Source organism: Dipteris shenzhenensis, chromosome 7, assembly GCF_047967505.1.
Source record: "Dipteris shenzhenensis isolate YYH24624 ecotype China chromosome 7, Dip_SZ_1.0, whole genome shotgun sequence".
Classification (NCBI taxonomy): Eukaryota; Viridiplantae; Streptophyta; class Polypodiopsida; order Gleicheniales; family Dipteridaceae; genus Dipteris; species Dipteris shenzhenensis.
Window position 1 is genome coordinate 45,010,207 of NC_141602.1, and position 27,712 is coordinate 45,037,918.

Genomic DNA, 27,712 nt, shown 5'->3' on the forward strand with positions numbered 1-27,712 from the left:
GTGTGTGTGTGTACACGTGTTTCACCCCCCCAAAAAAAAAGTGCATATGCGTGTGCTTGAGTGCATGCATGCAGACACACGCATGTGTGTGTGTGTGCACGCGCGCGTGCGCATATGCATGAAAGTTCGTGTGTGCAAGCATGTGCACATGTGTGTGGCCATGCACGTGTGCAAGTGTGTGGGAGTGGACGTGGAATCCTTGCATAGTTCTTGTTGTTTCGAATGGGGGTTGCACGAGAAATCAAAAGAGATGTTTCCTATTCATTGTCAGAGATAAGCAGAGCTGCTAAAAATCATGGGCAAACATGGCCAAAAAGGCCTGATGTGGTAGCCTCGAAAACATGAGTCTGGTGAAGAGAAACTGTCAATCTCTCGGGAGGCGACCACAAATGGTGAGAATTCCGGTGCTACCAAGGTTAAGTGGAGGATGCGAGTGAGGCGAGGAAGCACACGATGAAGCAAGGAGCATGGGGGCGACCATTATGGGGAGGGGGGGGGGAGCGAGAACGGCAAAGGGGGAAAGGGGTGAGAGGGCGGCCATTCTATGTTCTGTAGAACGTCACGTCGCAACTAACTAAAGCGTCAAACGGCGAATGAGCGCGAACCATCTCAGCATTCCAGGGGGGAAACTGTTCTGAGGGTGAAGAAGGGCAAAGGGGGAGACGGGAATCCCCTGCGTAACAGCCACCGGCCTCTCACTTCCCATCCTCTTTCTTCATCTTCTTCTTCTTCATCAGCCATGGAAGCTTTGCACGCTGCCAGCTACGGTTCCTCCACCGATGACGACGACGCAGACGAGGAGTGCTCTCACCACCATCCCCGTTCCCCCTCTGGTAACCCTCAAAAATTCCCCCCTTTTCAAGAACCCCCCTTGGATCTTTCATCGCTTTGCACATACCATAAATGCTGCATGTCAATTTCCTCCGCAAAGAATTCGTTTTGCGCCCCGCTCCCAAACTTTCAGTCCGTCAGTTGCCAAAACCGATCGTCGATTTTTTTACGACCATCAAAAGCTATCCGATCACAGACCGGGCAACGCGTCTATCTCTGGCATGCCACGCGGGACAAGACCGTACTATCCAGCGCTCTGCCACCGCTGTCTTTTCACCAATCCAGCCAACGATTTGTAATGTCCAAGAGTGTGGCGGAGCTTAGGCCGTCGTAAGGCAGGCGCCAAAAGAGGATTGCTAAAACTGTGGCTATGTAGAGGGGGGCTATCTTACCCATCAGAAAATTTTAGGAGCTCTGGTCTGAGAGGCCAACTCTTTGTCATCGGAAGCTGCGTACATGGCCATCAGGTTGGGTGTCTACTACTGCTTTACAAAATTATTAGGTGGACAGAGGCAAAAATTGGGAACGGGTCGACCTTATCTTGGTGCAGACAGCTTACAATGCATGTGTAACCTATACTGGTCCCTCGGCGAGTCACGCTTGCTGCCACGTATAGGCAAAGAGAAAAGTGTGGCCACTTGGTGTGTGTAGGGGGCGGTTTTGAGAGAGAGAGAGAGAGGGGGGGGGAAGGGAGAGGGGGGGGGCGCACTGTTAAGAAAGCCTTTCTACAAATAGACCAAGAGAGTTAAAGATAGCTATAGCTAAAGGCTTTTTTCTCTTGGGAAAATATGTAAACTGAAGTCTGCAAGCAATGCCCTCAACAATTTCCATATTCTTTTATTACACTGCCTCCTTAGAGGCAGTGCTATAGTGGAGGATTGAAACGCTTTTATGAATTTCCATATGATTAAGTTGTTTGTTCAAATTGCCATTTATGGAGATTATTCTACAAATTTTGCCTTTTAGGAGCCCAACACCCTTTAAAAATCATTTGCTTTCTCTTTTACATCCAAAAGCACTTGCTTTACCCTAGGAGCCAGTGCCCATGGGCACTTGTATAAATAGTACATATAAATTGCAACAATGTAAGATTGGTTGGGTATAATGATTCATATTGGACCTATGTAGTTACCAAATATGAGTGGGAAAATTAAATGGTTGGATTCTGTTGCTAGTGGTTCAGTTCTTCAATACTGGGTCATTTTTGTTGTTGATTTGGAAGTTATTTTATGACTGTGGAGGCTTGCATGGGAGTGGTCTGTTGTGGGTGTCGCATCTTGTAGTTTTGTTCTTTGCTGGTGCTATTCTAAGTGATCTGATGCTCCAGATGATGGGGATGCTGCTGTTGCTGAGGATTCTTTGGGTGGTGCTGCGTCTTCTGGTTTGGTTTTGGACCATGGTGGCAGCTCAAATGTGGGAGGTGAAGCAGGTTCTGGAGACGTGGGTGATGTCTCTGTTGAGGTCTCTTCGTCCGTGGGTTTGGAGGTTGGTGGTGAAGGAGGTTCTGGTTCTGTCGGGGTCCCTTGTACCAGCGTTGACCCTACTTTACAGAAAGAGGGCTGCGAAGAAAATCATAACCGCAGCAAGGCAAAGGATGAATGGGCACGCAAACGATTTGATCTATGGAGGAAGTCTAATGGTTTAGACTGTTCAGTCAGAATTGAGAAGTTGGATTTACGAGATTTTAGTGGCATGCTCGAGAAATTTTTGTTGCAAGTCGTGAAATTAGATGGGGAGTCTTTTCCGGGTTCGTCTCTTACAGCTATGTACAGATGTTACGGCAGAATGATTCGTCAGGAGCAGGAGCGGAGAATGGCTGCCACTGGCTGTTTGGAAGTGCCATTTGACATCTTTAAGAACTCTGTGTTTAAGGGTGCTCAGAATGCATTAGCAGCAGCCATGAATCGGTCTGTGAAGGCGTCTGGTTCCAAGAGGAGGCTTAAAGCTGATGTTTTGGGTGTAAGTGACGAGAAAAAAGTTCTGAGTGATATTGATTTCAGCATTTTTCACCCTCGGGGATTGCAAAGAAGATTTGCATTTTATTGTTTATCTCGTTTTCCTCTTCGTGGTGGCATGGAGTTGCATAATGTTCAGCGAGTGGAGTTTCTTCGTGGGAGTGATGCTTTGGGAGAATTTCTTGAGTAAGTGTTATATTATGTTCTTTTTCGTCTCTGGTTATGGTTAGTTTTGTTTTCTGTCTTTTCTTTAAAATTAACTTTGTTTATAAACTTTTGCAGGTACAATGAGAATCCAAGCAAGAATCATAAGGGAAATATGCGGGGTCGTCAACAAGAACAAGCAAGGCGTTCTGTTTGCTGTCGTGAAGCAGATGTACTTTTGACTTATGATCAATTGATTAAGCACTTACCAAATCCTGTAACTGGTGACATCAATCTGTTCTATGTGTTTTTACAGCCTATCGACAATCCTCGGACTGCGGTACGTTGTGTTGTGTCATTATCATTCTGTTTTATGTTTTGTTCCTACTCTCATCTTGTGTCCTGTATTGTTTTGATTTGTCATTCTTTTTTTGGTGGTATTACAGGTCTGGTATAACAGAAATCGGGCAAGTGCGAAAGGCTTGAGTATGTTAGTAAGGACAATGCTGGACTCTGTTGGTGGTGGTCAACATGGAAGATATACTAGCAAGAGTCTTCGTACTACTGCTGCAACTGATGCAAGTACTGCTGTGAAGGTGGCTACTACCCCATCAGTTGCAGTGAATCCTTATGACGGTTGTGGAAGACTCAGAATATTTACTGGTGTTCTGAATGAGAGGATTCATCGCACTTGCTCTAAGGTTGAAGGTTCATCTTCTTCCGTAAAGTGCTCAGATGGAGCTGCAGGTGCTTCAAATGTTGCTGTTTGTAGAGCTGGCAACGTTTGTGCAGGATCCTCAGGATTTTCTTGTTTGTCTGGAGTTAGTCCTTGTTCAGGGATTTTTTCTGGAGTCTCAGTTTCTGGTGCTGATGTGTCTGCCGGACTTCATGTGCCATCTGACCGCAATGGTATTTGTGCTGGCGTCAGTGTTCCCTCTGGTCATGCTGCAGGTATTCTGTCAAAGCCATTATTTAATTTTTCTGATGCTTTCAGTAGTGGTGCGGAGATTACTGCCCCTAAGGAGGGTACTTGGCCTAGTGGAAGTGGTCAGATGAAGCCAGTTGTGAATAATTCTGATGCATTCAGTGCTGGGGAGACTGTTCAGCCTAAGTGCACTAAAATTGAGGGATCATCTTCTTCTGCTAAGTGTTCAGTTGGAGCTTCCGGCGTCTCAAATGTTCCTCTTTGTGGAACAGGGAACGTTCTTTCTGGTATTTCTAGTGGTGGTGGAGTATCACCGTCTGGAGTCAGTCATTCTTCAGGAGTTTCAGTTTCTGGTGCTGACATCTCTGCCGGAGTTCATGTGGCATCTGATCGCAGTGGTATTTTTGCTGGAGTTAGTGTTCCATCTGGGGCTGTTGGAAGTGTTCAGGTGAAGCCATTTGTTAATATGTCTGATGCTCTAAGTGGTGGTGAAGAGGGTGTTATGAAGTCAACTGAAGAGAGCTGGCCAGATGGCTCTTCGGTTTTGGGCTTGCAGAAGGCTTTTGGGAGTGTTCCTGCATCGCTTATGAGTGGTGGGACCTTTAAGAATTGTGTTTTCCAATTTTTCCAGGGTTCTCCTGGCAGTGTTCAGGTGAAGCCATTTGGTAATATTTCCAATGCTTTCAGTGGTGGTGAAGAGGATGTTGTGAAGTCCATTGAAGCGAGCTGGCAGGATGGCAGTTCAGCTTTGGGTTCACATAAAACCTTTGGTGTTGTTCCATCCTCCTTTATGAGGGGTGGGACTTTTAAGAATTGTGTGTTCCAAATATTTCAGGGTTATCCAGGGGCATCAACGTGTGATAAGTAGTTTCCTTTTTTTCAGGGAGGATTATTTCATACAAACTTTTGGATCTTGTAGTGTAATAGTCAGGTAATTTAGCTGGTGTTTCCAGTTCCAGTGCTAATTTGTCATATGTTATTGTAGTCAACGTTCGCAATGAATCATGTAATTGTTGAGCTCCCATTATTTGTGTCTTTAAATGATGTGACTTCAAGCGATTGCTGCTTCTGAGATTGTCATATGTTGTGCGTGTGCTAGAATAGTCCCCCACAAATTCTGTAGTGATTTAAGTGTTTGGAAAGGCCACAGATTGGTTTGTCAAGGTCTCCAAGGTGTGATCATGGACACATTCTCTCTCTAGTTTACTACAAATACTGAGATTGGCGTGGCTTATTCTGTATATTTGATTATTAAGTAGTGCCAATACAGAGACGTGCCAGTTTTACCAGTTTACATGAGACACTATCAGCAGCGGTGCTGCCTTAAATTGGGGTTCCCTCTCATCAGCATAGTATCAAATGTGGTAGTTAATAATTGCCTCAGATTCATCAAAGAAGGCAGGCTGACCTTATTGCCCCAAAATCATGCGAGGCCGAGCTCAAATTCACAAAATAGCATTTGGACCTGCTATTGGGTAACTTTGCATTGAATGAGATCCTGGGTGAAATAATGTTTATTTGCGTTAGATAAATGTGCAGAGAAGGGATGAATTTGCATATGGTAAGGCAAAATGTGAGATTTTAAAGGCCGGTGAGTCAGTTTTTCATGTGATCTTGAAACAGATCTTGTGTAGGTCCCTTAGATGCAGGAGGTGGGTAATTCATTTGCAATTATCAGAGTGCTTAATTGGTCAACAAAGTAGGATGACATTGACGTGTTTTACCAATCATTTTGCTTTGTAACAATCTGGAGTTTAAATCGACCTTGGTTCATTATTTAGCATTTGGAAAGATCAGTGACATCATGTTTCGATCCCTGATTAAAAGGATCAAATAATATCAGAATTTTGATGTAGACTTGTGAGAAAGCCAAAGCGAAGGGGGTGCATTTTGTCAGAGCAGTGAACGAAAAGATTGTTTGTCTTAATTGACCTTGATTGTAAAACTCATTAAATATAGGTGTGCATGTATTGATGGATACGCACTGGCCAAGCAAGGAGATTTCGCGAGTGCTGGCAGTGAATGCATGGAAGCATTTGTCAAATTATCTGTAGGGGTCAAGGTGGTAAAAAACGAATGTGGCAAGCTTGTACAACCTAACCAGCGTAGTGGGATTTTGCAAGAATTACTCTTGCTCATTTTCTTGACGTGTGTACAGAAATCATGCAAACATAGATTTTCAGCATAATAAACAGCCAGAATCTTTAACCTATTAACCACGTACACCCAAAAAAAAAAGGAGAGGGCACGTGGCAGCTTGGAGGAGAGGAGCATGCTACGTATCACAAAGAGGGAGCTCTTGGATGGAGGCTTGGAGGGGGGAGGCGGTGGAAAGACAAGAGGCAGGCTTTGGAAAGGAGGTGGAAAGACAAGAGGCAGCTTTAGGAGCAAGGAGGAGATAGGTGGTCAATGGAATGGAGGAGATGGAAGGTCACCTTCGGGATGAAGAAGGAGATGGAAGGTTAATGGAATGAAAGGAGGAGATGGAAAGTCTCAGAGCCATGGGTTAAGACTTAGCCAAAATTTAAGAATCAAAGATCCACCTTCAAATGGGGAGTGGTTGAGGATGGTTCGGGATGGAGGAGGAGATGGAAGGTTAATGGAATGAGAGGAGGAGATGGAAGGTCTCAGAGCCATGGGTTAAGACTTAGCCAAAATTTAAGAATCAAAGATCCACCTTCAAATGGGAAGTGGTTGAGGATGGTCATGCATCTTTGCTCGTGTAAAACACGGGTTCAGTACTCGTTCTTACTATGTATGGACAATCAGTCTCAGGTGAGCTTAAACTTGCAGCAATGGTTAGCTTTACGAAACTTGCTTGCAAAGACTAGGGCCATTGGTCCCCCATCCATGCTACCATTTGTGGTTGAGCTTCTACCTCATCTAATGCTTCATAATTTTGATCTGCAAAAGTGGTAAAGTGAGATCCTCCTATCTCCTTCCCATAGATCCCCACAAATTGGCTTCCTTTCATAAACCTTGGAACATCTCCTAGTTGCCTTTGGAACCAAGATAGCATTGAGCTCTACTCAAGTTTAACCCATTGGTCTATCAGCAAGGTTACATGTTCTTTCTCTTGTTTTCTTGGCCTCTTGTCTCCAACACAATCTTTAACTCTGTCACCAACATACTTGTCCAACAACATGCCATGATCTGCTTTGGAAGGTCTTCCATGTAGATGGCTCCTATCAACATCATCATCTCCATGCAGTCCATGTCACTAATATCTTCAAAAGACAAGTTGGAGGCTCCAAATGCCTTTGCCTTGAGAACTCTCCCGTCTATGCAAAAGGATTTATACTTCAATCAACAAACACTGTGAGCAAAGCATGCAATTGATTTCAACACTAATGTACAGAGAGAAAACATCTTGGTTTCACGTTAGGAACCTCCTAGGAGTACCCACTTGGTCAACATCTTCATGAATCTTTGAGCTCCAGCCAGTGTCATCAGTAATTGATTCACATTCCGCCTATGAGTGGCTTCTCTCATTCTCATCCCTCTCGATGCACATGGCATTATTCTCAATGTTATCCAAGCAACCTTCACCATTAAAAAAGGAATCCGGATCCCTCAACCACTCAATATAAGAGATGAGCATTGTCACATGTCAATAAATTCAATCTCAAGGCTAATGGGTATACCACCAAAAATAATGACCCCTCTATCACTATATTATATGCCTCTGGTTTTGACTCTTCTTTCCTCCCTTGATTAGCCTTCTTGCTCTTGCAATCACGCACCATTTGTCTAGGCTAATCAAAGAAATAGCATTTTTTTCCCCCCCTTGCTCTTGACCAGAATTGTCCACTCCTCAAAAGAATCCCTTTTTTCTTTTGGCTTACCTTATCTAGTTTTGTCTTTTCCATTACCCTTTGCTTTTTTGGATGCAATAAAATCTTTCTCATCTCTGACCTCCTCATACTTCTTGTCATGTGCTTCTTTTCGTACTAGCATTTGTCCTCACTCCTCGAACGTAATTGGCTTCAATTATTTAGTGAAAGTGGAGAGGAGAGAGGGAAGAATGAGGGATAGTATACCATAGAAGCCCACAATGCACATCTCTATTTAAAAACGAGAAGAAATAGTGTTATATACATGAAACTCGTTAGAGTTCGGTTTCCATCCAATAACTTCTTGTACCTTTTTAGCGCACACTATTTTTTGTGCACTATTCACATAAAAAGATGTTGAGAAGGTCATCTTCAACACCTTCCTTCAAGATGAGCACCATGATCTCAAGTAATGAAGTCTAGTATATACATAATCAGGCTCTCGGCCTCCTCCATAGGTGTCATGAGCGTGTTGCGTGCTCCTAAGGGATTGCATCAACCCTTTTTCGTGTTCTAACACCCTCCGTGGAATCCGTAGAGGCAAGCCCAAGCGGTCTCTACTCATAGTTGTCTTGATGGGCATTGGGCACTACGTCTTCTTCCCTCACAGGTCACAAAATGTTTAGTTCCTCCCAATTGGACCATGGTGCAAACCTAGGTGTACCATTTGATAATTTTTCGGTATATTGAATAGGTGACTTAAATGCACTGAATATCTTTGTTGTATCAAATAGGTTATTTCATGAAGTGGTGGCTTCTAAGTCAAATCTTTTGTGTTGATGGTAAAACACCACTACAAATTCTAGTTTTAACAGTGAAGAACAATTAAAGCTGAAGATACATTGTAGGACTTTGTCTGTCATCATTAAGAAAACAGCTTCATAATTCAATAGTAAAGTACTCAAGAGAAATCTCTCCAACAAAATGCATCTTTATTCACCAGAACCATAGAGCTCTTGAGCTTACAACAAATCTTATGTCAGAGCACAAATCCCTCTAGTACATCACTTCAATGATTCAACCAACATGGCATTTTGATATACACTTTTGAGACACACAATTGATTCTAATAGATGGACAACTATAAATCCACACCCATTATTAAATGTGATGATTGTAGCACCAAGAGGAGAGTCTTTTCGTATGCCCATGGATTCAAAAAATGAAAGAAAGTCTAGTGTTTTCATAGTGAGTATATTGGCAGAAACTATAAGGGAGAGAGGCCTATACAAAGTTGTGTATATCATCTTCGACAATGCAAAGAGTGGTAAAAGGCTAGTAGAATACTATAGAGACAATAGGCATTGTATGCATTGACATGCTACACGCACCTTGAATCTATTGTTGAAAAAATGACACAAGCACACGTTGTGCGTTAAGGAAATTATTCAAGATGCCCATGAAATTGTAAAGTTTGTATGATCAAAACAATGGCGTGAGACAATATCCCTGCCAAGGGATGTCCAATTTTGTTAGAGTTGCGTTCTATGACAAGTTCTTTCATGCACTTTTACACATTACAATCATTGATCAAAAATAGAATTTTAGGTTTGAGATATGCTTTTAGACACATCAAAGATGGATTTTTGGGCTTAGGACAAAGCAACTATAAATGAGTGAGATGATGTTACAGAAAGGATAGGGCCAACATCATTGAAAGTCTTTTAAGGATGCCATGATGATAATGATCACTATTGAAATTCTTTAGAAAATGGTGGGAGAAAACTCATAGTCCACTACAGAGAGTTGGGGATCCTCCTTGATCCAAAGTGGCCAAACATCAAGCCTGAAGAGGTTTCATGGAATCATGGACTTCATTTAGGTAGTACGCACCTATTACTCATAAGATTCTTAGGTCACCGAGTGCTTCAATGATCAGTTCAATAGTTTATGCAAGGAGGGTTTCTTTGCATCTACCAACATGAAACTACGCCTAAGTACACAGAGGGTCTATCTGCATCTACCAATATGGAGTCATGAATGACTTCCATAAGGTGTTATGCGCCTATCATTCGTAGGATGCTTAGTTCACCAAGTGCTTCGATGATCTAGCTTGATGCTGATGTAAGGAGGGTTTATTTGCATCTACCAATATGAAGCGATGCAATACAATATGATGCATGGTTTTCATCAACATTGTAAGAGATAAGTGGTCAATAAAATTTGAGGCTAAAAAAGGGAGTGCATTATATATTTTTTGGTCTAGAAGATCCTATAGACTACTTTGCAAATTGAGGGCAAGATCCATCTCTGCAAGCTTAAAGGCAAGATCCATCTCTTTGATGGGTTGCATGGCATTACACCGACACCTATTGAGAACTTTCAATTATAACTTGTAGTATCTTTCTTTCTGTGGGGCTATTCCCATCAACTTCTCCACAATATTTTCCTTTATTAGGCTAATAAGTGAAGGATGGGACATGCAAACTCTTCTGTGAAAACCATCCATGTGCATTTTTTCAAAAACAACATGATTCACTTACTATCCAACCAGGTGCAAGCACACCAGATTGTGAGTTGTATTTGCCTCACATCACAAAAGCCTATAGCTCAAGTACGCTAGAGTTTCTAAGCATGCTCGTACTCCCACTTGTGGACCTGCTCTACCTTGTACACTTGGCTTGCCATTCATATTCAGGAACCTTTTCTATGGTCCTTTGAAACATCTTGCACCATTCCCTGATCAATCACTCCTACTTGACATGCGCCATTTAATGTAAAATCTAGCAAAATGTTACCACAATGTAGGTTCATATTGAACCACTAACTCTCATGCAATCATGCTGATCCTACGGCAAGAGATGGATGATGGTCAATGTCTGAGTGGAAGGCCATTGTGTCACTTGTGCATGCATCCTCTGATGTACATTTTGCATGTGCCCTCATTTTTGCACTTGCTTGCAACTAACTCTCCACATGAGGCTTAAAGAAGCCTTTAGCAAAATGACAACCTTGGTAAAACTGTAACAAGCTACCTATATTAAATGGTATGACAATCCATAGGGTCCATAGGGTCTCCTCTCATGTGGCAGTAGTAGCTCAAACAAGCATGTGTAGTTTTTGAATCTAAACCTCTTCTGTGCTATCATGTGCAAGCCTTTTATTGCTTTTTGGCACACCATCTATAGAGTTGCAATAATCCCAAGAAAATTTCCAAGCGTCACACTTGGTGAGCTATCCCAAACGTTCTAAATCCAACCTTCTCGTTGATGTCAATCTCTTTCTACTGCCAGAACTCTTAAGGATCACCTCCTTTTAATTGCCACAAGGACCCACGCAAGACCCCACTGCCTCCTTGCTCTACTAGCTCCTCAACCCTTCCAAAAGCCAATACGGACTTCTCCCACAAGAGCAACTGCTCTTAATGTGTGTCCATTTGAATTCCAAGACTCCCTTTGGGATGCTTTTTTCCAATGCATGACTCTGGAATGCAGGTTATGATCTCATCAATGTACAATTCTACGTAGAGCAACGTTTCATAAGGCTCACGAGCACACTATTTTTAGGGATACACTTTCAGCGTGATGTTATTACCGAATCATGGTCGACATGCAGATTCGTTCGTTCATTTGGGCATGCTATTGCATTCACATGCATTCTCCGTATTGCCAGGCAAACTGTCTTTTCCAGATGGCCAAGTAAAACATCTCCATCAGAACAAGTGCTACATGTTGTGACAAATGAAGGAAGCCATTGAATGAAGAGCAAGTAAACACTTTGCTTGTTCTTCGCCTTGTTTTTTGGAACACTTCGTTGCTTGGCATTGGCTTCGGTCCTCTTTTCAACCTCGCCCTTTCCTATCGAAACCTTGTCTCCTCATGCAAGGGGTTCAAAGTTACCCCCAATTGATTCTCTAACCATGTCCTCACGGTTTGAATTTCCCATTGGTGTGCCATGTATCTCTCTACTTTTTGTTGGTAATCCATCTTAGCACCTAGCGTTCTATGCACTCACGAAGCAAGTCGTAAATCTGTCTTGCTTTGATCTTCGAGATACATTGCACCTCATAATGTTGGTCCTTCGCGGTCTTCAAATAGGCAATGAGGTCGCGCTCGAATGTGATATCTCCTTGATTATGTGCAGTGGTTTATTTTCAATGATATGCCACCTTTTAGATCTTGTGCTTTGGCAATTCGAACTCGTTCCATGCTTTCCTAGTGTTCAAAGGAATCCTAAGAGAGATTAGTGATACCAACTCCTGGTCTACACTTTGCACTGTCCAAACTAGTGGGCTTCAAGCAACGTCTATTATTGCGTACTCCCGACAATGGCCATAGGGGGCTAGACAATTTCGAGTTTGACCTTAGAGAGATTGATGATCTCGCTCCATTCGACTCCGAGATTCTTTGTTACTCCATTCTATTGGGCAAGCCTTGACCCAGTTCGACTCAGAACAACTACCTCAATCTCTTGCCCTCGAACGGGTTTGTTTCATCCAAAAGGGAGGCGATCGGCCCGACATTCGGCGAAATAGAAGATCTTAGCCAACGTCTTGCCTACACCTCTCAGAATTCATTCCTGACATGGAGACGGTTTTATCCAAGAGGAGCATCCTAGACGACAACATCATTTGGGAAGCCATCAGCCAAGTGGGTGCAACAAGAGGCCTATGACAAGGTGATTAGGCCTTCTGAAGGGAAGACTGCTACCAAGTCTCATCCACTTGCAATCCTACTCATGGATTTTGAACAGTATGCTACCAAGAGTATGGATTTTGGTAGCAGTCTCACAGAAGGTCAGAATCTTAGTAACCGTCTCATGGAAGGCCCGGATTCAGTCTCATGGAGGACCAAGAGTCTCATCCACTCGTACCAAGGGTCAGTGGTAGCAGTCTCATGGAAGGATAGGATCTTCACAGAGGCTCCCCCAACAACAAGGGGTCACCATTGATGCAGAGCTTGATGAGGGTGTGGCAACACATCTACACTTGCCTCACCCTAGGCCACAATGCAGAGAGGAGTTGGAGCGTCAACCCTTACCCAAGGGTCCATGATCAGAAGGGACACATGTCGGGCAACTGCACAAGTGGGCCTACCCACTTTCTGGGAGCCTGGTACTGCCTCCTCGCCCAGACAAGGGCGTAGCTTCAAGCAGTGGCACATTTGAGGGCGGCTCGAGGCAATCTTAATGAGATTGACACAGCCATCCCAATGTCTTGGTGTGATCTCCGTCCCCCCCACCCCCGATAGTTCAACCAATTCACTAAGACAAAATTGCCACTCAGAGTTTTCTTCATGGCTAATCCTTTCGCAATTCTCTGCAACATAGCCCAAGAGGACACTCGTCGTTGGAGTCAAATCCGACAAACCATAATCCTCAGGACAATGGTGCCTTGGCCTCTACCGAGTAATAGAGGATCAAGGTGGTTAGGAGACAGGGAAGGAGTTCGGCCATTGACCCCCCACCCTGTAGTAATGAGTTCTTATGGCAATTGTGGCTCTGGAGGGTCATCCGCTTCAACAGATTAGTGGGACCTTGAGGGAGTGGTTTTGGCCATTTAGGGTGGGAAGCTTTAACAAGATAGCAGAAGTGGAGCTGTTTTCATATACCACGCGGATCAGTAGACGACTGCAAATTGGAGGCCTCAACCTGGAGTCCATCCAAGGAGCACCATTTGGTTGGAGCAAACAAATCCACATTGAGGTCATTACTAGTATCTCATCTCGTCTTCAGACCAGCCTTCACTGGAGGAAGACATCTTTTATTTTATTTTTGGCCCATGAAGGCCTACCTATTGGCATGTTGCTATTGCAAATGTAGGGAGATGGGACCTGTCACGCGGTGATCTAGTGATAATAGCACACTACTGCTCCTTGACCCAGAGGATCTAGTTGGGCTCTCTTGGGATACTAGCCAAGGTGAAGAGGATCCATCGGTATTCACAAATGGGGGATCATGGCCTGGGAGGCATGCTTTCTCCATTGAGATGACCTCAGCGGCTTCCCCCATCTCGATGGCACCTGGAGCCCTCGCCGAAGGTTAGAAGACCATTTCCACCATACCATTTAGTACATCTGGTAGTCCATTGCAGCCTGTTTATGGGGGGCAGCAAGCCCAAACTAAGCCAATACCAATGGAACATAAATAGAGCTTACTGCTAGCTTACTCTATGCATGCACGTCATATTACTTCTAGTGGCAGCAGACGAAATGCATAAATACTAGGATCATTAGAAATGAGCAACAAAAATTCATAAAACTACACACGATTGGGGTGCATTGGCCCTCCCCCATCCAAAAATTAATCTTTATGCTTGCCTCTGCAAGATTGCCTCAGGCTTGATACCCATAGTAAAAACATCACGAAAGAATGAGCCATATGGCTAGTCCAAACCTCCCTGCATGAGTGCCAACTAAGGCCCCTGCTCTGCCTGAAAATTGCTGTGTGCCCATGGCTGCGTCAAACTGCTCCAACACTCTGACCTTGGGCTGCATGCTCAATCCTCATCAGCGCAAAAAGATATCAATCTTTATGCTTGCTTCTGGAAGATTGCCACAGGCTGGATACCCGTAGGAAAAACATCATGAAAGAATGAGCGATATGGCGGCTCCATAGGGGCTGCTCCAAACCTCCCTGCATGGGTGCCAATTAAGGCCCCTCGTCTGCCTGAAAACTGCTGTGTGCCCATGGCTGTGGCACACTGCTCCAACACTCTGACCTTGGGCTGCATGATCAATCCTCATCAGCTGCCCTCCCCCATCCAAAAAGATATTAATCTTCATGCTTGCTTCTGGAAGATTGTCACATGCTTGATACCCATAGTAAAAACATCATGAAAGAATGAGCCATACGGCTGCTCCATAGGGGCTACTCCAAACCTCCCTGCAGGAGTGCCAATTAAGGCCCCTCTGCCTGAAAACTGCTGTGTGCCCATGGCTGCGTCAAACTGCTCCAACACTGTGACCTTGGCTGCATGCTCAATCCTCATCTGCTGGCCCCTTATGCTGCACTCCTAGTAGCTGCTTGCTGCTGATGAGGGGAAGGGGTCAGCTTTTATAGGCCAAACCCAAAGCCATCATGTATGGCCTTGAACTGGAAGACCAGCATGCTGAGGTGGCCTGGTAATGGAATTCCACCTATGACTTGGCTCTGTCCTTCAGCTTCAGAACTGCATGGATATTTAAGAGTAACTTCAAACCATTCCACTCAACATCACCAATAATCCCCACGAGCAAATCCCATCCTTGAAGTGATGAAAGCGATGAGCATCTCTTAAAACTATTTCACGGCCAACAATTTTGGAGATGAACTTAGTGGCTGTGTGGCAGTCACCACATACCCTGAGATTTTTTATGACTCGGATCATAGCTGTTGGAGGCATACTTATGAGCCCAAAAGCAATGGCCAGCTTCTCACTGTGGTGGCTAAGAGAGAATTCCTTATGCTCCTCCATATCATGCAATACAAAACGGGTGTCAGGCACATACCCAGCTTCCGTCATTTTTTCAGATAGACTGTTCAACTCTGCATGAATTTGTTTAGTTTGTGGGTGCAAGGTGTCATCTGCAATGAAAATGTGTAGCTGATTGTTCACCTCAATCCAGCTGTGCCCTGCATCTTTTACCAAACCTCTGTCCTTCAGAGTCTTCATTCATTACCTTGGTTTGTTCTTCCTGCCTACCAGCTGCAGCATAAACGTTGGATAACAGCACAAGACCTGCAGAATCCTGTGGTTCCAAACCAAGAGCACTATATGCTGCATATTTTGCTAGCTCAGCATTTCCATGAATTCTGCAAGCACCAAGCAAGGCCCTCCACACTGCAGCACTGGGTGGCAGTGCCATCGTTTTAACTAGGTTCTCTGCCTCCTCTAGGTTGCCTGCACGGCCAAGGATATCAACCATGCAGGCATAATGCTCTGCTGACGGCGTGATGCCATAGTCCTGACTCATTAAGTCAAAATAACGACGGCCTGCATCTATAAGGCCTGCATGGCTACAGGCAGAGAGTACAATTACAAGCGTAATGTGATTCAGCTGCACACCTTCCCGTTGCATTTGATCAACTAGGAGCAGGACCTCCTTACCATCCCCATGCAAAGCATACCCTGAAATCATTGCGGTCCAGCAGACAACGTTCCTGTTAGGCAGTCTACGCAAAACTTGTCGAGCATCATTTAAACTCCCACACTTAGCATACATGTCAATTAAGGCACTACCCACAAAATCATCTGCCTCGAGCCCATTTTCAATTGCATAAGAATGTATATGCCTGCCTTGTTCGAGAGCTACCACCGTGGAACATGCATTGAGAGCACTCATAAAGGTACATTCATTTGGTTTGACACTTTCCTGCCACATTTTTGGGAATAGGTTAAGAGCCTCCTGGCCATACCCTTGCTGGACATATCCTGTAATCATCGTTGTCCAAGAAACAACATTTCGTTCAGGCATATTGTCAAACACTAAGCGAGCATCTTCTATGCTCTGGCACTTAGCATACATATCAACCAGGGTGCTACCCACAAAGAGATTCAATTCAAATCCGTGTTTCATGAGGTTTATATGAACTTCCTTCCCACGATCCAAATTGCCAAGGCTAGTACATGCCTTCAAAATGCTTACATAGGCAATCTCATCAGGTTTTATACCCTCCCATTCCATCTGTCCAAAGAGACGGAAAGCCTCCTCAGCATGCCCATCTTGGGCATATGCTGCTACCATAGACGTCCAGGAAATTACATTTCTTTTAGGCATTTTTCTGAACAGATCATTTGCATCCTTTAGAGTGCCACATTTGGCATACATATTCAGAAGGCTATTGCCAATGGCAACCCCCATGTCAAGGCCATCTTTTATGGTCTGGGCATGGATATGCTTACCCTCCTTCAGGGCTCTTAAGCTGGCACATGTGCTAATTATATTTAAAAAGGTGACTTCATTCGGCCTTATCCTTTCACTTTGCATTTGCTGGTAGATTTGTAAAGCCTCCTCAGCGTGCCCTTCTTTGGCATATCCAGCAATCATTGCAGTCCAGGATATAACATTTCGCTTTGGCATTTCATCAAACACTTTACGAGCATGCTGTATTCCCCCACATCTCGCATACATATCAATAAGTGCATTTCCCATTATAATGTTTGACTGTATTCCATTTTTTGTAGTGCAGCTATGGACCAGCTTGCCCTTCTCCAGAGCACCTTGGCCAGTACAAGCCTTCAGCATGCTGACAAAAGTTGCTTCATCTGGCTCAAAGTTTTGCTCCTGCATCTGTCTGAATAATTGAAAAGCCTCCTCCATATGCCCATGTAAGGCATGCCCTGCGATCATTGCATTCCATGATACCACATCTCGTTCAACCATTTCATCAAAAACTTCTTGTGCATGCTCTATGCTCCCACATTTGGAATACATGTTCACAAGGGTACTCCCTAAACGAACGTTTGGCTTGATTCCTCTTTTGATTATATTTGCATGTATTTGCTTGCCCTGTTCCAAAGATGCTATGTTGGCACATGCATTGAGAGCACTCAGAAATGTCACCTCATTCGGCATCATACCTTGGGCTTCCATTTTCTGGAAAAGCTTGAGAGCTTCCTGTGCATGTCCATGCTTAGCATATCCAGCAATCATTATAGTCCATGACACAACGTTTTGATCAGGAATTATGTCAAACACTTCACGTGCATTTTCTGGGCACCCACACTTTCCATACATATCCATGAGTGTGTTCCACACAAAAACACTCAACTTCATTCCATTTTCCAAGATGTAGCAATGGATCTGCTTGCCCAGCTCAAGGTTTCTTAGACTGGCGCATGCCTTAAGGACACTCACTAATGTGACTTCATCTGGCTCAACACTTTCCTGCAGCATTTTCCAAAGCAATTTGACAGACTTTTCAGCATGGCCGTGCTCCAAATATGCTGCAATCAACAAATTTCAAGAGATATACTGTCATAAGACTAGAATATGTCCAATCTTTTTCAAGAGAAAGAATATGTCCAATCTGAAAATTGATTTAAAATTTTTGAAGAATGAAGCTCTCTCTCTCTCTCTCTCTCTCTCTCTCTCTCTCGGGGCTCCAGCGACACCTGCACCTGGATGCACTGCAGGCTTTTTGTTTATCCCATGATTTGGAGGTCAACCTTGGCAAGACCAAGGTCATGATCTTTAACACCTCTCGAGCAAACATGCAACGGAAGCAGTTTACTTTTACTTTGGGTGGGTCACCAGTTGAGATCGTATCCTCATACACTTACTTGGGGGTCATCTTCTCTGACCCGATCTTCACGATGAGACCAGCGATGCAGGCCAGACTGAGCAGGGGATACGCCTCACTGGCTCAGCTAGAGAGACAGTGCTTTCACTCCCACTTCCAGGACCCTCGGACCAAGACTCTTCTCTTCGACTCCTTGGTCCGACCAGCCGGTATGTATGGCAGCCCCTTGTTGGGGGCCTGACATATCAGAGATAGAGTGGACACGGGTGGAGTGCTTGCAGATCCTCATGCTCTCACGGATGATCCGGGGGAAACCGTCTGTACCACATCACATCATTCAGGCCGAGTTTGGTGCTTCTCCACTCCAGCTAGATGCAGCCTTTCAGACCATCACATATCTACACCAGGTTAGATCATATGGGGACTACACATCAGGGAGACAGAGGTTGCCATGGTTGGCTCTCGATTCCTCCATGAGGTTGGCAGTAGAGGGAGACGAGCGATGCTGGTATGCACGGACTCACAGATGGTTTGTGAGACTAGGGTTCCACATCGATAGGATACCTCCTTTTCAGTACAGTTTAGATGCCCCTCCGATACTCCCACCCACCATCCCGATTGGGCCTCCGCATAGAGAGCGGCAGAGCAGAGGGGATTCCTAGGGAGCATCGCTTATGCATATTGTGCGACTGTCAAGAGGTTGAGTCGGAGGAGCATTTTATTTTCAAGTGCCCAGTGAACTACGAGATCCGAGTTCGCTACCACTATCTCTTCAGACGACTCCGGGCTCCTTTCCAGATTCCTCGCCTACCCAGATCAGAGATGCCTCGTGGCCTTCATTCACGAGGGAGTCTGACATAAAGAGTACTTACTCAGGCGACGGCAGGGCTTGGCCACATCATCAGACACCTCTCAGAGCAGGATCACAGAGTTCTTCCCATCGAGTGACATTGATCGTCCAGTCTCTAGCCACCGACGTGACAGAGACCCCGACCCGACGATCGCAGCACGACACACGAGACATCGAGGGGACACACAAATCACTCTGGGGGACCTCCCGTCATTGTTTAGACTCGGGATACGTCCCACGGGAGTCACGGTGGCTCTGGTCTTGCGTCGAGCCTTGTCCAAGAGACCGAGACGCATGGCACCCCTTGACGGGCACCAGCATCCCATCACCGGCTATGCACCAGCCAAGGGGACATGACATACGGATGATTCCGCTCCGCTCCAATCCTTTTCTTTTCATTGTTACATCCAGATGTATTTGATTATGTATGATCAAACTTAGGATTCAGCACGGGTGATGATGCTCGTTTTTGCCCACCGGTGGACATCAGCAGTATATATCCTTGGCAACCAAGGGGGTGACATTTTGAGCCACCACATTCCCCTCTTTGACCACCACCTACAGATGAAGCCGGGATCTCCACAACCCGTTCATCTCCAACCTCCCATCAGACGAAGGCACCGACAACCCCGTGGGTTCAATCCGCAAGCATCCGCCTTTGAGCAATCATCGAGGCTTGGACCTTGGACTGGCTTGTTGAACCCGAGCGCCCACCGGTGGACATCAGCAGTATATATCCTTGGCCACCAAGGGAGTGACATTTTGAGCCACCACATTCCCCTCCTTGACCACCACCTACAAATGAAGCCGGGATCTCCACAACCCGTTCGTCTCCGACCTCCCATCAGACGAAGGCACCGACAACCCCGTATGTTCAATCCGCAAGCATCCACCTTTGAGCAATGTCTAGTCCCTGCCAGCCCATGAGGACATGGGCAAGGATAGTTGAGGCGAGATGTTAGCCCCAGGTTAGGCTAACATGTGGTCACCGAGCATCGACCTCGGTTGGGGGTAAGATGCAGTGGAGGCGATCAGGCACCCGTTTTGCAGCAAAAGGTGCAGTCGATTCCGGCAAATCGACCTATCGGGAAGTAGTGGGGGGGCACACCGAGTGCACACTCAATTAGAAGGAGGTTCTTTAAGTAGAAAAGTTGTAATAGGCAAGGAAGAGAACAAGAGAGAGCAATGTGCCAAGTTATCTTCCTCCGACCTAAGTTGATAGGTTAGGGAATGTTCTTTGCAAGCCAAGGCGACTTAGTTGTATGAAGTGACTTTGATTCAATGAATGAGCAATTAACGGTCTCCTTAGTTTTACTTGTAGAGCAATTAACGGTCTCCTTAGTTTTACTTGTTGCGATACTTCACTAAGTGTTAAGTGTGGGTAAAAACTCGGTATTCTCCCATCATCACACGGTTCTTTTCCGTTAGCTAGCCCCGACATCCGAGTGTTAATTGTTGGCACCTGTTCTACACCCGAGCATCCCTATCTTAAGATTGCAAGAGTAAGCATCTTCAAGAAGCGCAGCACCGGGTGGGAAATTAAACCGAATGTTTCTGAGTTAGCGAGGTGAATGGTCAAAAGCGTCAACAAAGGGATCCTAAAGGGGCCTTAATTCCATCTAATCTAGCTCCCAATTAGAAGAGAATTCATGGTATTCCGTAACAGCACCGATGTATCTCAACCAAGGGAGGTCAGTCTTGACCTTTTGTATCCCCTTTCCATCCTCAGGTGGCCTTAAGTCGTTAATCATGTTTAAGGGGACTATAGCCCCAAGCACCTTAGGATCGTAGGCCGCCATTCGTGTCCCTGTCTTCTTGATTGCATCTATGGTCGTGAGGACATGCATCTTATTTTGTAAGAACTCGGGTTCTAGCAGTGGAGCATACCAATGTTCATCCCGGTCCTATCTTGCATCCTTCTCATTGTTGCAGGCTTGAAACAGGTTTATGAAGGCAGTTCGTTTTGTGGTATCACACTCAGCCGCCGCCGTGAATAAATTATCGGTCATAGGATGTGCCTTCCAAGTTTGAAGGTCGACCCTCACAATTCGCCCATCCTTGCGCAGATAAGTCCTATTGGAGAACCAGTCATGGACCAGACCTATAGTGCGCATAAAGGATCTTCCTAGAATGACATCATATCCATCCAGCTATCCAGAGAAATCCATCATGACAAACCAGACATGGTAGGTGAGGCCGAAGGTTTTGATCTTAATAACCCTCAAGACCCCTACCGGTTGGGTTGTCGCTCCATCTGCCAACTTGACAACCAGATTGGTACTTTCAGTTTCAAGCCTCCCCCACTTAACCTAGCACTGTTTGGTGACAATGCTAACACCTATCCCTCCATCCAAGATTGTTGTAGCATTCTTGTTCTGGTAGGTAATCGGAAGTATAACATTACTGTCACCACTTTCAAAGTGCTAGCCTAGTTTATTGACCGGTATTTTTAGCAGATTTGGCTCTTCCACAAGGGACTCAACGATCTTGGTTGTAGGAGTTTTAAAGTTTAATTAAGTGTTAAATGAAATTTGGCTTCAAAAGTTAAAATTTTAAATTTGAAAGGCCTATGTTTTGCCTTTTCCCGGATAGGAGATGAAGGCAAAAGCTAGGCCTTCCAAACCTCAGGCCCAGATTTGGGTTGCGAGTTTGAAAGGCCTATGCTTTGCCTTCACCAAGATCGGTTTTAAACTTGTTTTTTGGATGGGGGGATGGAAGGCAATATGCTTGGACTCTCATCCCCAACCTTAATGACAAAGCTATATGGCACTATCCTTGAGCAAAAAAATTAGCAAATGGGCAGAGGAGCAAAGGGTCAAAGCACAATACCAAGCACTAATGCTTATCTCGGTCCAGGATTTTTGTTGGTTTGCGTCTTGCATTATCCTCTATCTCTTGAAACAAAACAATACCCTCGATTAGTGAGTCACCTGAATGCAAAATTTTCTTTAAACGAGAAACATGAAACACTGGGTGCACCTTACAACCCTGTGGTAATTCTAATTTATAGGCTACCTTGCCTATTCTTTTTAGAATTAACCACGGCCCACAATATCGGGGTGATAACTTAGCACACTCTCCTGCAGTCAAAGACTTTGAGTGCGAAGGAACTCTAAGAAAAACTTTTTCTCCTTCCTTAAATTCTCTGACGGATCTGTTTTCATCCGCATACGCCTTAGCTCTATCCATAGCTTGGCGGATGTTAGCTCTCGCAAGTGCTAGCATCTCCCGCATCTGAACTACAAAGTTCGCGGCACTAGGCACTTTCTGAGGTACTCCAACTGTAGTTGGATTTGCTGGTCTATAACCATAGTTCAGCTCAAACGGACTGAATCCTGTAGAGGAATGTTTTCTATCATTGTAAGCAAATTCTAACAGTGGCAACCACTTGTCCCATGTATGTTGCCTCAATGACACATATGCTCTAAGCATATCCTCTAAAATTTGGTTGATTCTTTCCGTTTGACCATCCGTTTCTGGATGATCCCCACTACTCATTCCCAACTCAATCCTTAGTGTCTCAAACACCGCAGTCCAAAAATGACTGGTAAATTTGACATCCCTGTCTGACACTATGGATTGGGGTAATCCATGCAAACGAAATATATGTTTAATAAACAAATCCGCCACTTGCGGGCACTAACGTACTCTCTGGTTGGAATGAAGTGAGCCATCTTGGTAAGACGATCAACTATCATAAGGATAGAATCATATCCACCTTGTGTTGTAGGCAGACCTACAATAAGAGGAGGATTTCAGGTTGTTTTTTATGATGACAAGTGTGCAGTCAGAGACAAAGAAAATGACTATGCTTTGAGGTTGTCTGGCACTTTGTATCAGGGACTTTTCCAGCTTGATCTATATGAAAAGAGATCTCATCTTGCATTATCAATTAGCACTCCCACTGCTGCGATGCAAAATGCGGAGTTATGGCATGCCAAGTATGGGCACATGAGCTATGGCAGCTTAATGACACTTCAGAGGCATGATATGGTTGATGCATTGCCTCCTTTGGAGTTGCCTCCTCCTCTGCATGTGAAGGTTGCATTCTTGGCAAAATGCATAGACTTCCCTACAAAAAGGATGGTGCAGTAAAAGCTACAAGAAAATTACAGCTTATTCACAGTGATGTCTGCGGTTCCATGAGGACACCTGCTTTTGGGGGTTATCTCTATTTTGTTACATTCATAGATGACTTTACCAACTACACTTGGGTCTATGGTCTCAAGGCAAAATCAGAAGTGTTTATGCATTTCAAACACTTTGTGGCTATGGTTGAGAATGAGACAGGACTCAAGGTGCAAACACTTCGCACAGATCAAGAGGGGGAGTATATGTCTCATGAATTTGAGACATTTTTGAAAGAAAAAGGCATCATGCATCAGCTTACAGTGAGGCTTACACCTCAACAGAATGGCAAAGCTGAGCGGAAGAATCACACCGCCATGGAAATGGATAGATGCATGCTCACAAGTAAGAAGTTGCCTCATAGATTTTGGCTGGAAGGCCTCATGTGTGCCAACTATATTTTAAATCAGGCTCCTCCAAAGGCTTTGAAGACAATCACTCCCTATGAGGCATGGCATGGGAGAAAGCCTTCAGTCGACCATTTTAGAGTTTTTGGTTGTGTTGCATATGTCCATGTGCCTGTGGAGTTCAGACACAACTTGTCAGACAAGGCACTCAAATGCATTTTTGTGGGATATAGTTCACAGAGCAAAGGCTATCGTCTCTACAATCCTGCTACACGCAAGATTTTTGTTAGTAGAGATGTTATATTCTCTGAAAATTCAGCACATACACATGCTGAATTTCAAATTCCAGCCTCTTCAGATGATGTGTTTGAAGGGATGCTTCCTATAGCATTTGGTTCCCCCATTGAAACTCAGAATTTACGGCAACCTCCGCCAAATCCACATGTACAAATTCAGCCCCCAGCTGAATTAGTACAACCTCAGGGTGTGGATGAAGTTGTCAGGCAAGAAATTCAAGAGATACACGCAGCCAAAACAGTCCCGCATTGGTTGCTTCAGACTCTCAGGGAGAGTAGGCTTGAGGCTCCATTGCCTGGCAGAACTCGTAGTGCCGTAAGGCACATGGGGGGGACTCTTTCAGTTGAATCAGCTTATGCAGGTACTCTTCTTGATGAGGAGGAGCCTGAGACATTTGAAGAGGCAAAGGATAATGTGCATTGGATGAATGCCATGCACAATGAATTGCAGTCCATTCATAAAAATCAAACTTGGGATGTCGTGGATTTGCCACCAGGTAAGAATGCCATAGGTACACGTTGGGTTTTCAAAGTCAAAAGAAACCCAGATGGGTCCATTGATCGGTACAAGGCAAGGCTGGTTGCAAAAGGATATGCTCAGAAAAAGAGCATAGATTATGAGGAGACTTTTGCTCCTACATCCAGGATGACCACCATCGGGTCAGTTATAGCAATGGCTGCAAATTTTGAATGGAATGTTCATCAGTTGGACATTAAAACAGCTTTCCTTAATGGAGACTTGTTGGAAGAGGTTTATGTCAAACAACCTCCGGGCTTTGAAATTTCAAGAAATGCACATCATGTATGCAAGCTGAATAAAGCTTTGTATGGGCTGAAACAAGCCCCACGTGCATGGTATGTCAAAATTGATGCCTTTCTAACCAGCAAGGGGCTACACAATAGTCCAACTGAGAGCACCCTCTACATCAAGAAGGATGGGGGGGATATTTTGGTCATCATTGTTTATGTAGATGACATGCTGCTCACCGGATCAAATGAGGAAGTAATTGCAGATTTCAAAGTCCAATTGAAAGCTACATTTGATATGTCAGACTTGGGCTTGTTACATTTCTTTTGGGGATCCAGTTTATTCAAGAGAAACATGGCATTGTTATGTCTCAGTCCAAGTATGTTCAAAAACTCTTGGACAGATTCAACATGCATGATTGCAAGGCTATGTCCACTCCCACGGAGCCGGGGCTGAAGCTTACAATGCATGATGCGGGTGAATCAATTGATGTCACACTCTATAGTCAGGTTGTTGGATGCCTCATTTATCTCTGCAATACACAACCTGATATTCAGTTTTCAGTTTCTCAGGTGAGCAAGTATATGCACAGCCCAAAGATTATGCATTGGCAGGCTGTAAAACGCATCTTCCGTTACTTGCAAGGTACAAAGTCTTTTGGCTTGATGTTTCCCAGGGGGGGTGACTTGCAGATGCATGCTTACAGTGACTCAGATTAGGCTGAAGACTATGATACCAGGCAGTCCACCAGTGGGAATTGTTTCTTTCTAGGATATGCTTGCATTTCTTGGTTGAGCAAGAAACAGTCTACAGTGGCTACCTCCTCATGTGAAGCTGAGTACAGGGCAGCTTTCACAACAACAGTCGAATGTGTTTGGCTGCGTCGTTTGTTTGCTGATCTTCATCTTTCATTGGAGGGTCCTTCTCCGATTCTCACTGATAGTCAGAGTGCTATAGCAGTGGCAAAGAATCCTGTGTTTCATGCTCGCACGAAGCACATTGAGATTCACTATCACTATGTTAGAGAGAAGTTGCATGCAGGAGATCAGTATAATCTATGTCTCAACACATGACAATGTTGCAGACATCTTCACCAAAGCACTTCCACGTGAAAAGTTTGAGGCATTTCGCAGTGCCCTGAACTTATCTCCTTTTGGTGATTGATCATTTCCTTGTACATGACATTGGCACTGCAAGGGGGTGTTAGAATTATTATTATATTCTAGCAGTGACCAATGTAATGTAATAAGTAGGTTAGGGGCACTTTTTCCTCTTTAGAGGATTTTCCCCCTAACCACAATTAGTTCACTAACTATAGTTAGTGAAGGATAAGGTTTTGTCACTTAGACAAAACCTTTTCCCACTTCTTGTATTACTCACTCTTTCTATTGCAAACTCAACGTTCAGCTCTCTTGCTCTCTCACTCTCTGTTTATAACACAACTATTTTTAACACCGGTCCTCAGACCACAGCTTGTTTTATGGTGTTAAAACTCTCATGTTGATTCTGTCCCCATATAAAAGGTACTTTATCTGAGGTCAGATCAGTCAATGGCGATACTATTTCGGAATATCCTTTGATATATCTTCGATAAAATTGAACAAATCCCAAGAATGATCGCAAAGCGGTCAAACTCTGAGGAATAGGCCAAGTCAGTATCGCAGCCACTTTCTTTGGATCCATTTCTACCCCCTCAAGAGTAATAATAAATTCTAAATATTCAAGTCTTACCATACACAGTACAGTTTTCTTTTTATTTACATAAAGACTGGCTTTCCTCAAAGTATTGAACACTATTCTTAAGTGTTCGTGATGCTCAACAATACTTTTGCTGAACACAAGAATATCGTCAATAAAATGGACTACAAACTTCCCGATATACGGACGTAGTAAATCATTCACAAGCATGACGAATGTAGCTGGAGCATTGGTAAGTCCAAACGGCATTACCAAAAACTCATAATGTCCAAACCTGCTTCTAAAAGCGGTTTTGTGCACATCCTCGGCTCTAATACGGATCTGATGGTAGCCACATTTAAGATCTATCTTACTGAAAATTACGGCTCCATGTAATGCATCTGCAATCCGAGCCATCGGATATCTGTGCTTAATAGTGATATTATTCAATGCTCTGTAGTCTATACAAAGTCAAAAAGTATCATCTTTCTTTTTTTTTAATATCACTGGCGAAGCAAAAGGTGAGAAACTGGGTTGAATCTGCCTCAGCTTGAGGTATTCTTCCAGTTGTCTTCGTACCTCTGCTTCTTCGGTAAAACTTAATCTATAGGGAGGTCTATTTATAGGTTCTACTCCCGGGATTTTCAATCTTATGCTGAACATTCCGCTCTGGAGATAACCCATAAGGTAACTCATCCCTAAAACAATCAGAGAACTCCTCTGCTATTTGATCAGCCAACTTGGCCATCTCTCCATTTTGGGTAACATCAGTGCTAGCCGAAGGACCATCAATCGGCTCTACCGATGCTGTACAAAGAAACAAAAACTCTTCTTGAGCTTTTCGAACTTCCATTACGGAAATCAACGGTCCTTGAGGTATATCTTTTTCACCTCGTAAGACATACAACACATCATTCATCTTGAATTGATAAATGTGCTTTTTCCAATCTATGGCTGGATTCTTCCTAGAATACCAAGCCTTACCCAGGGCTATGTCTGCATGAGCAAGCTTTGTCATTTCAAAATCAAGCTTCTCAGCATAGTCCTGAATTCGAAGTTCCAACTGGGTAACCCTTTGGTCCCATACTTCAGTTGAACTTTCGTCTGCCATACTGATTGTATATGCATAGTCAGATGGGCTAGTCGTTAACTTTAGCCTCTTTACAAGCTTGGAGTTAATTGCATTGTGCGTTGACGCTGAATCAAACAACACAATGGCATCATGATTGGCTACTTGCCTTTTCATCTTAATTAACTCCGTATCGTTAAAGGCCGTATATCCCGTTGCTGCGGGCTTTAACAGGACATTATCAGGTGCACTAGTTACTAGCTTAGCAACAGACACACATAACAAAACAGGTACTGACCTTTGAGAAGATCCCGCTAGCTGAATCTGCATCTGTTCTGCTCTGGGACTTCCCTCCATTTCCACGTCGCATTCTGAGATCACCATCTCAGCCATCCGACGATCCTTGTTTCGTGGACAGTCTTTCCACTGATGAGGCTGAAGGCATCCAAAACACAAGCCTTCTCTTCTCGCTTTTTCTCTTTGCTCTGGGTTCAAAGAAGACTTCGACCAAGCCCGGGCTGCCATTGGTGTTACTTTTCTTTTCATTCCAATGGTGGTACTTGGTTTAGGAGTCTCAACTGGCTTCATCTGCTTGGCTTGACCACTAGGCTGTGAGGCACTCCCTTTGCTAATCCACTTCTTCTTAAACCCAGTTTTCTTTGGATACTCATACCGAGTCCCAACTTGCACAAACCCACTTGGTCTGTTCCCTTTGGCATCTTCATAGTTCAAGGCTATGGCAATTGCT

General features: G+C 44.3%; 1 protein-coding gene and 1 pseudogene across 2 annotated transcripts in view; one reads left to right on the plus strand and one right to left on the minus strand.

The window, feature by feature from the left end:
• The first annotated feature begins 633 nt into the window (after positions 1 to 633).
• LOC147900409 (uncharacterized) lies at positions 634 to 4,979 on the plus strand. Its single transcript, XM_087377276.1, has 4 exons — positions 634 to 833; positions 2,159 to 2,972; positions 3,069 to 3,270; positions 3,377 to 4,979. The coding sequence occupies exons 1-4, from the start codon at positions 740 to 742 to the stop codon at positions 4,721 to 4,723; spliced, it is 2,457 nt and encodes an 818-aa protein (XP_087233402.1). The 5' UTR covers positions 634 to 739; the 3' UTR covers positions 4,724 to 4,979.
• A 9,777-nt stretch (positions 4,980 to 14,756) lies between these two features.
• The window catches only part of LOC147900410 (pentatricopeptide repeat-containing protein At2g27610-like), a 37,740-nt pseudogene continuing 24,784 nt past the window's right edge, over positions 14,757 to 27,712 (minus strand). The window contains exon 2 of the transcript XR_015541306.1: positions 14,757 to 17,553. The product of XR_015541306.1 is annotated as a pentatricopeptide repeat-containing protein At2g27610-like (transcript). The remainder of the gene's footprint in view (positions 17,554 to 27,712) is intronic.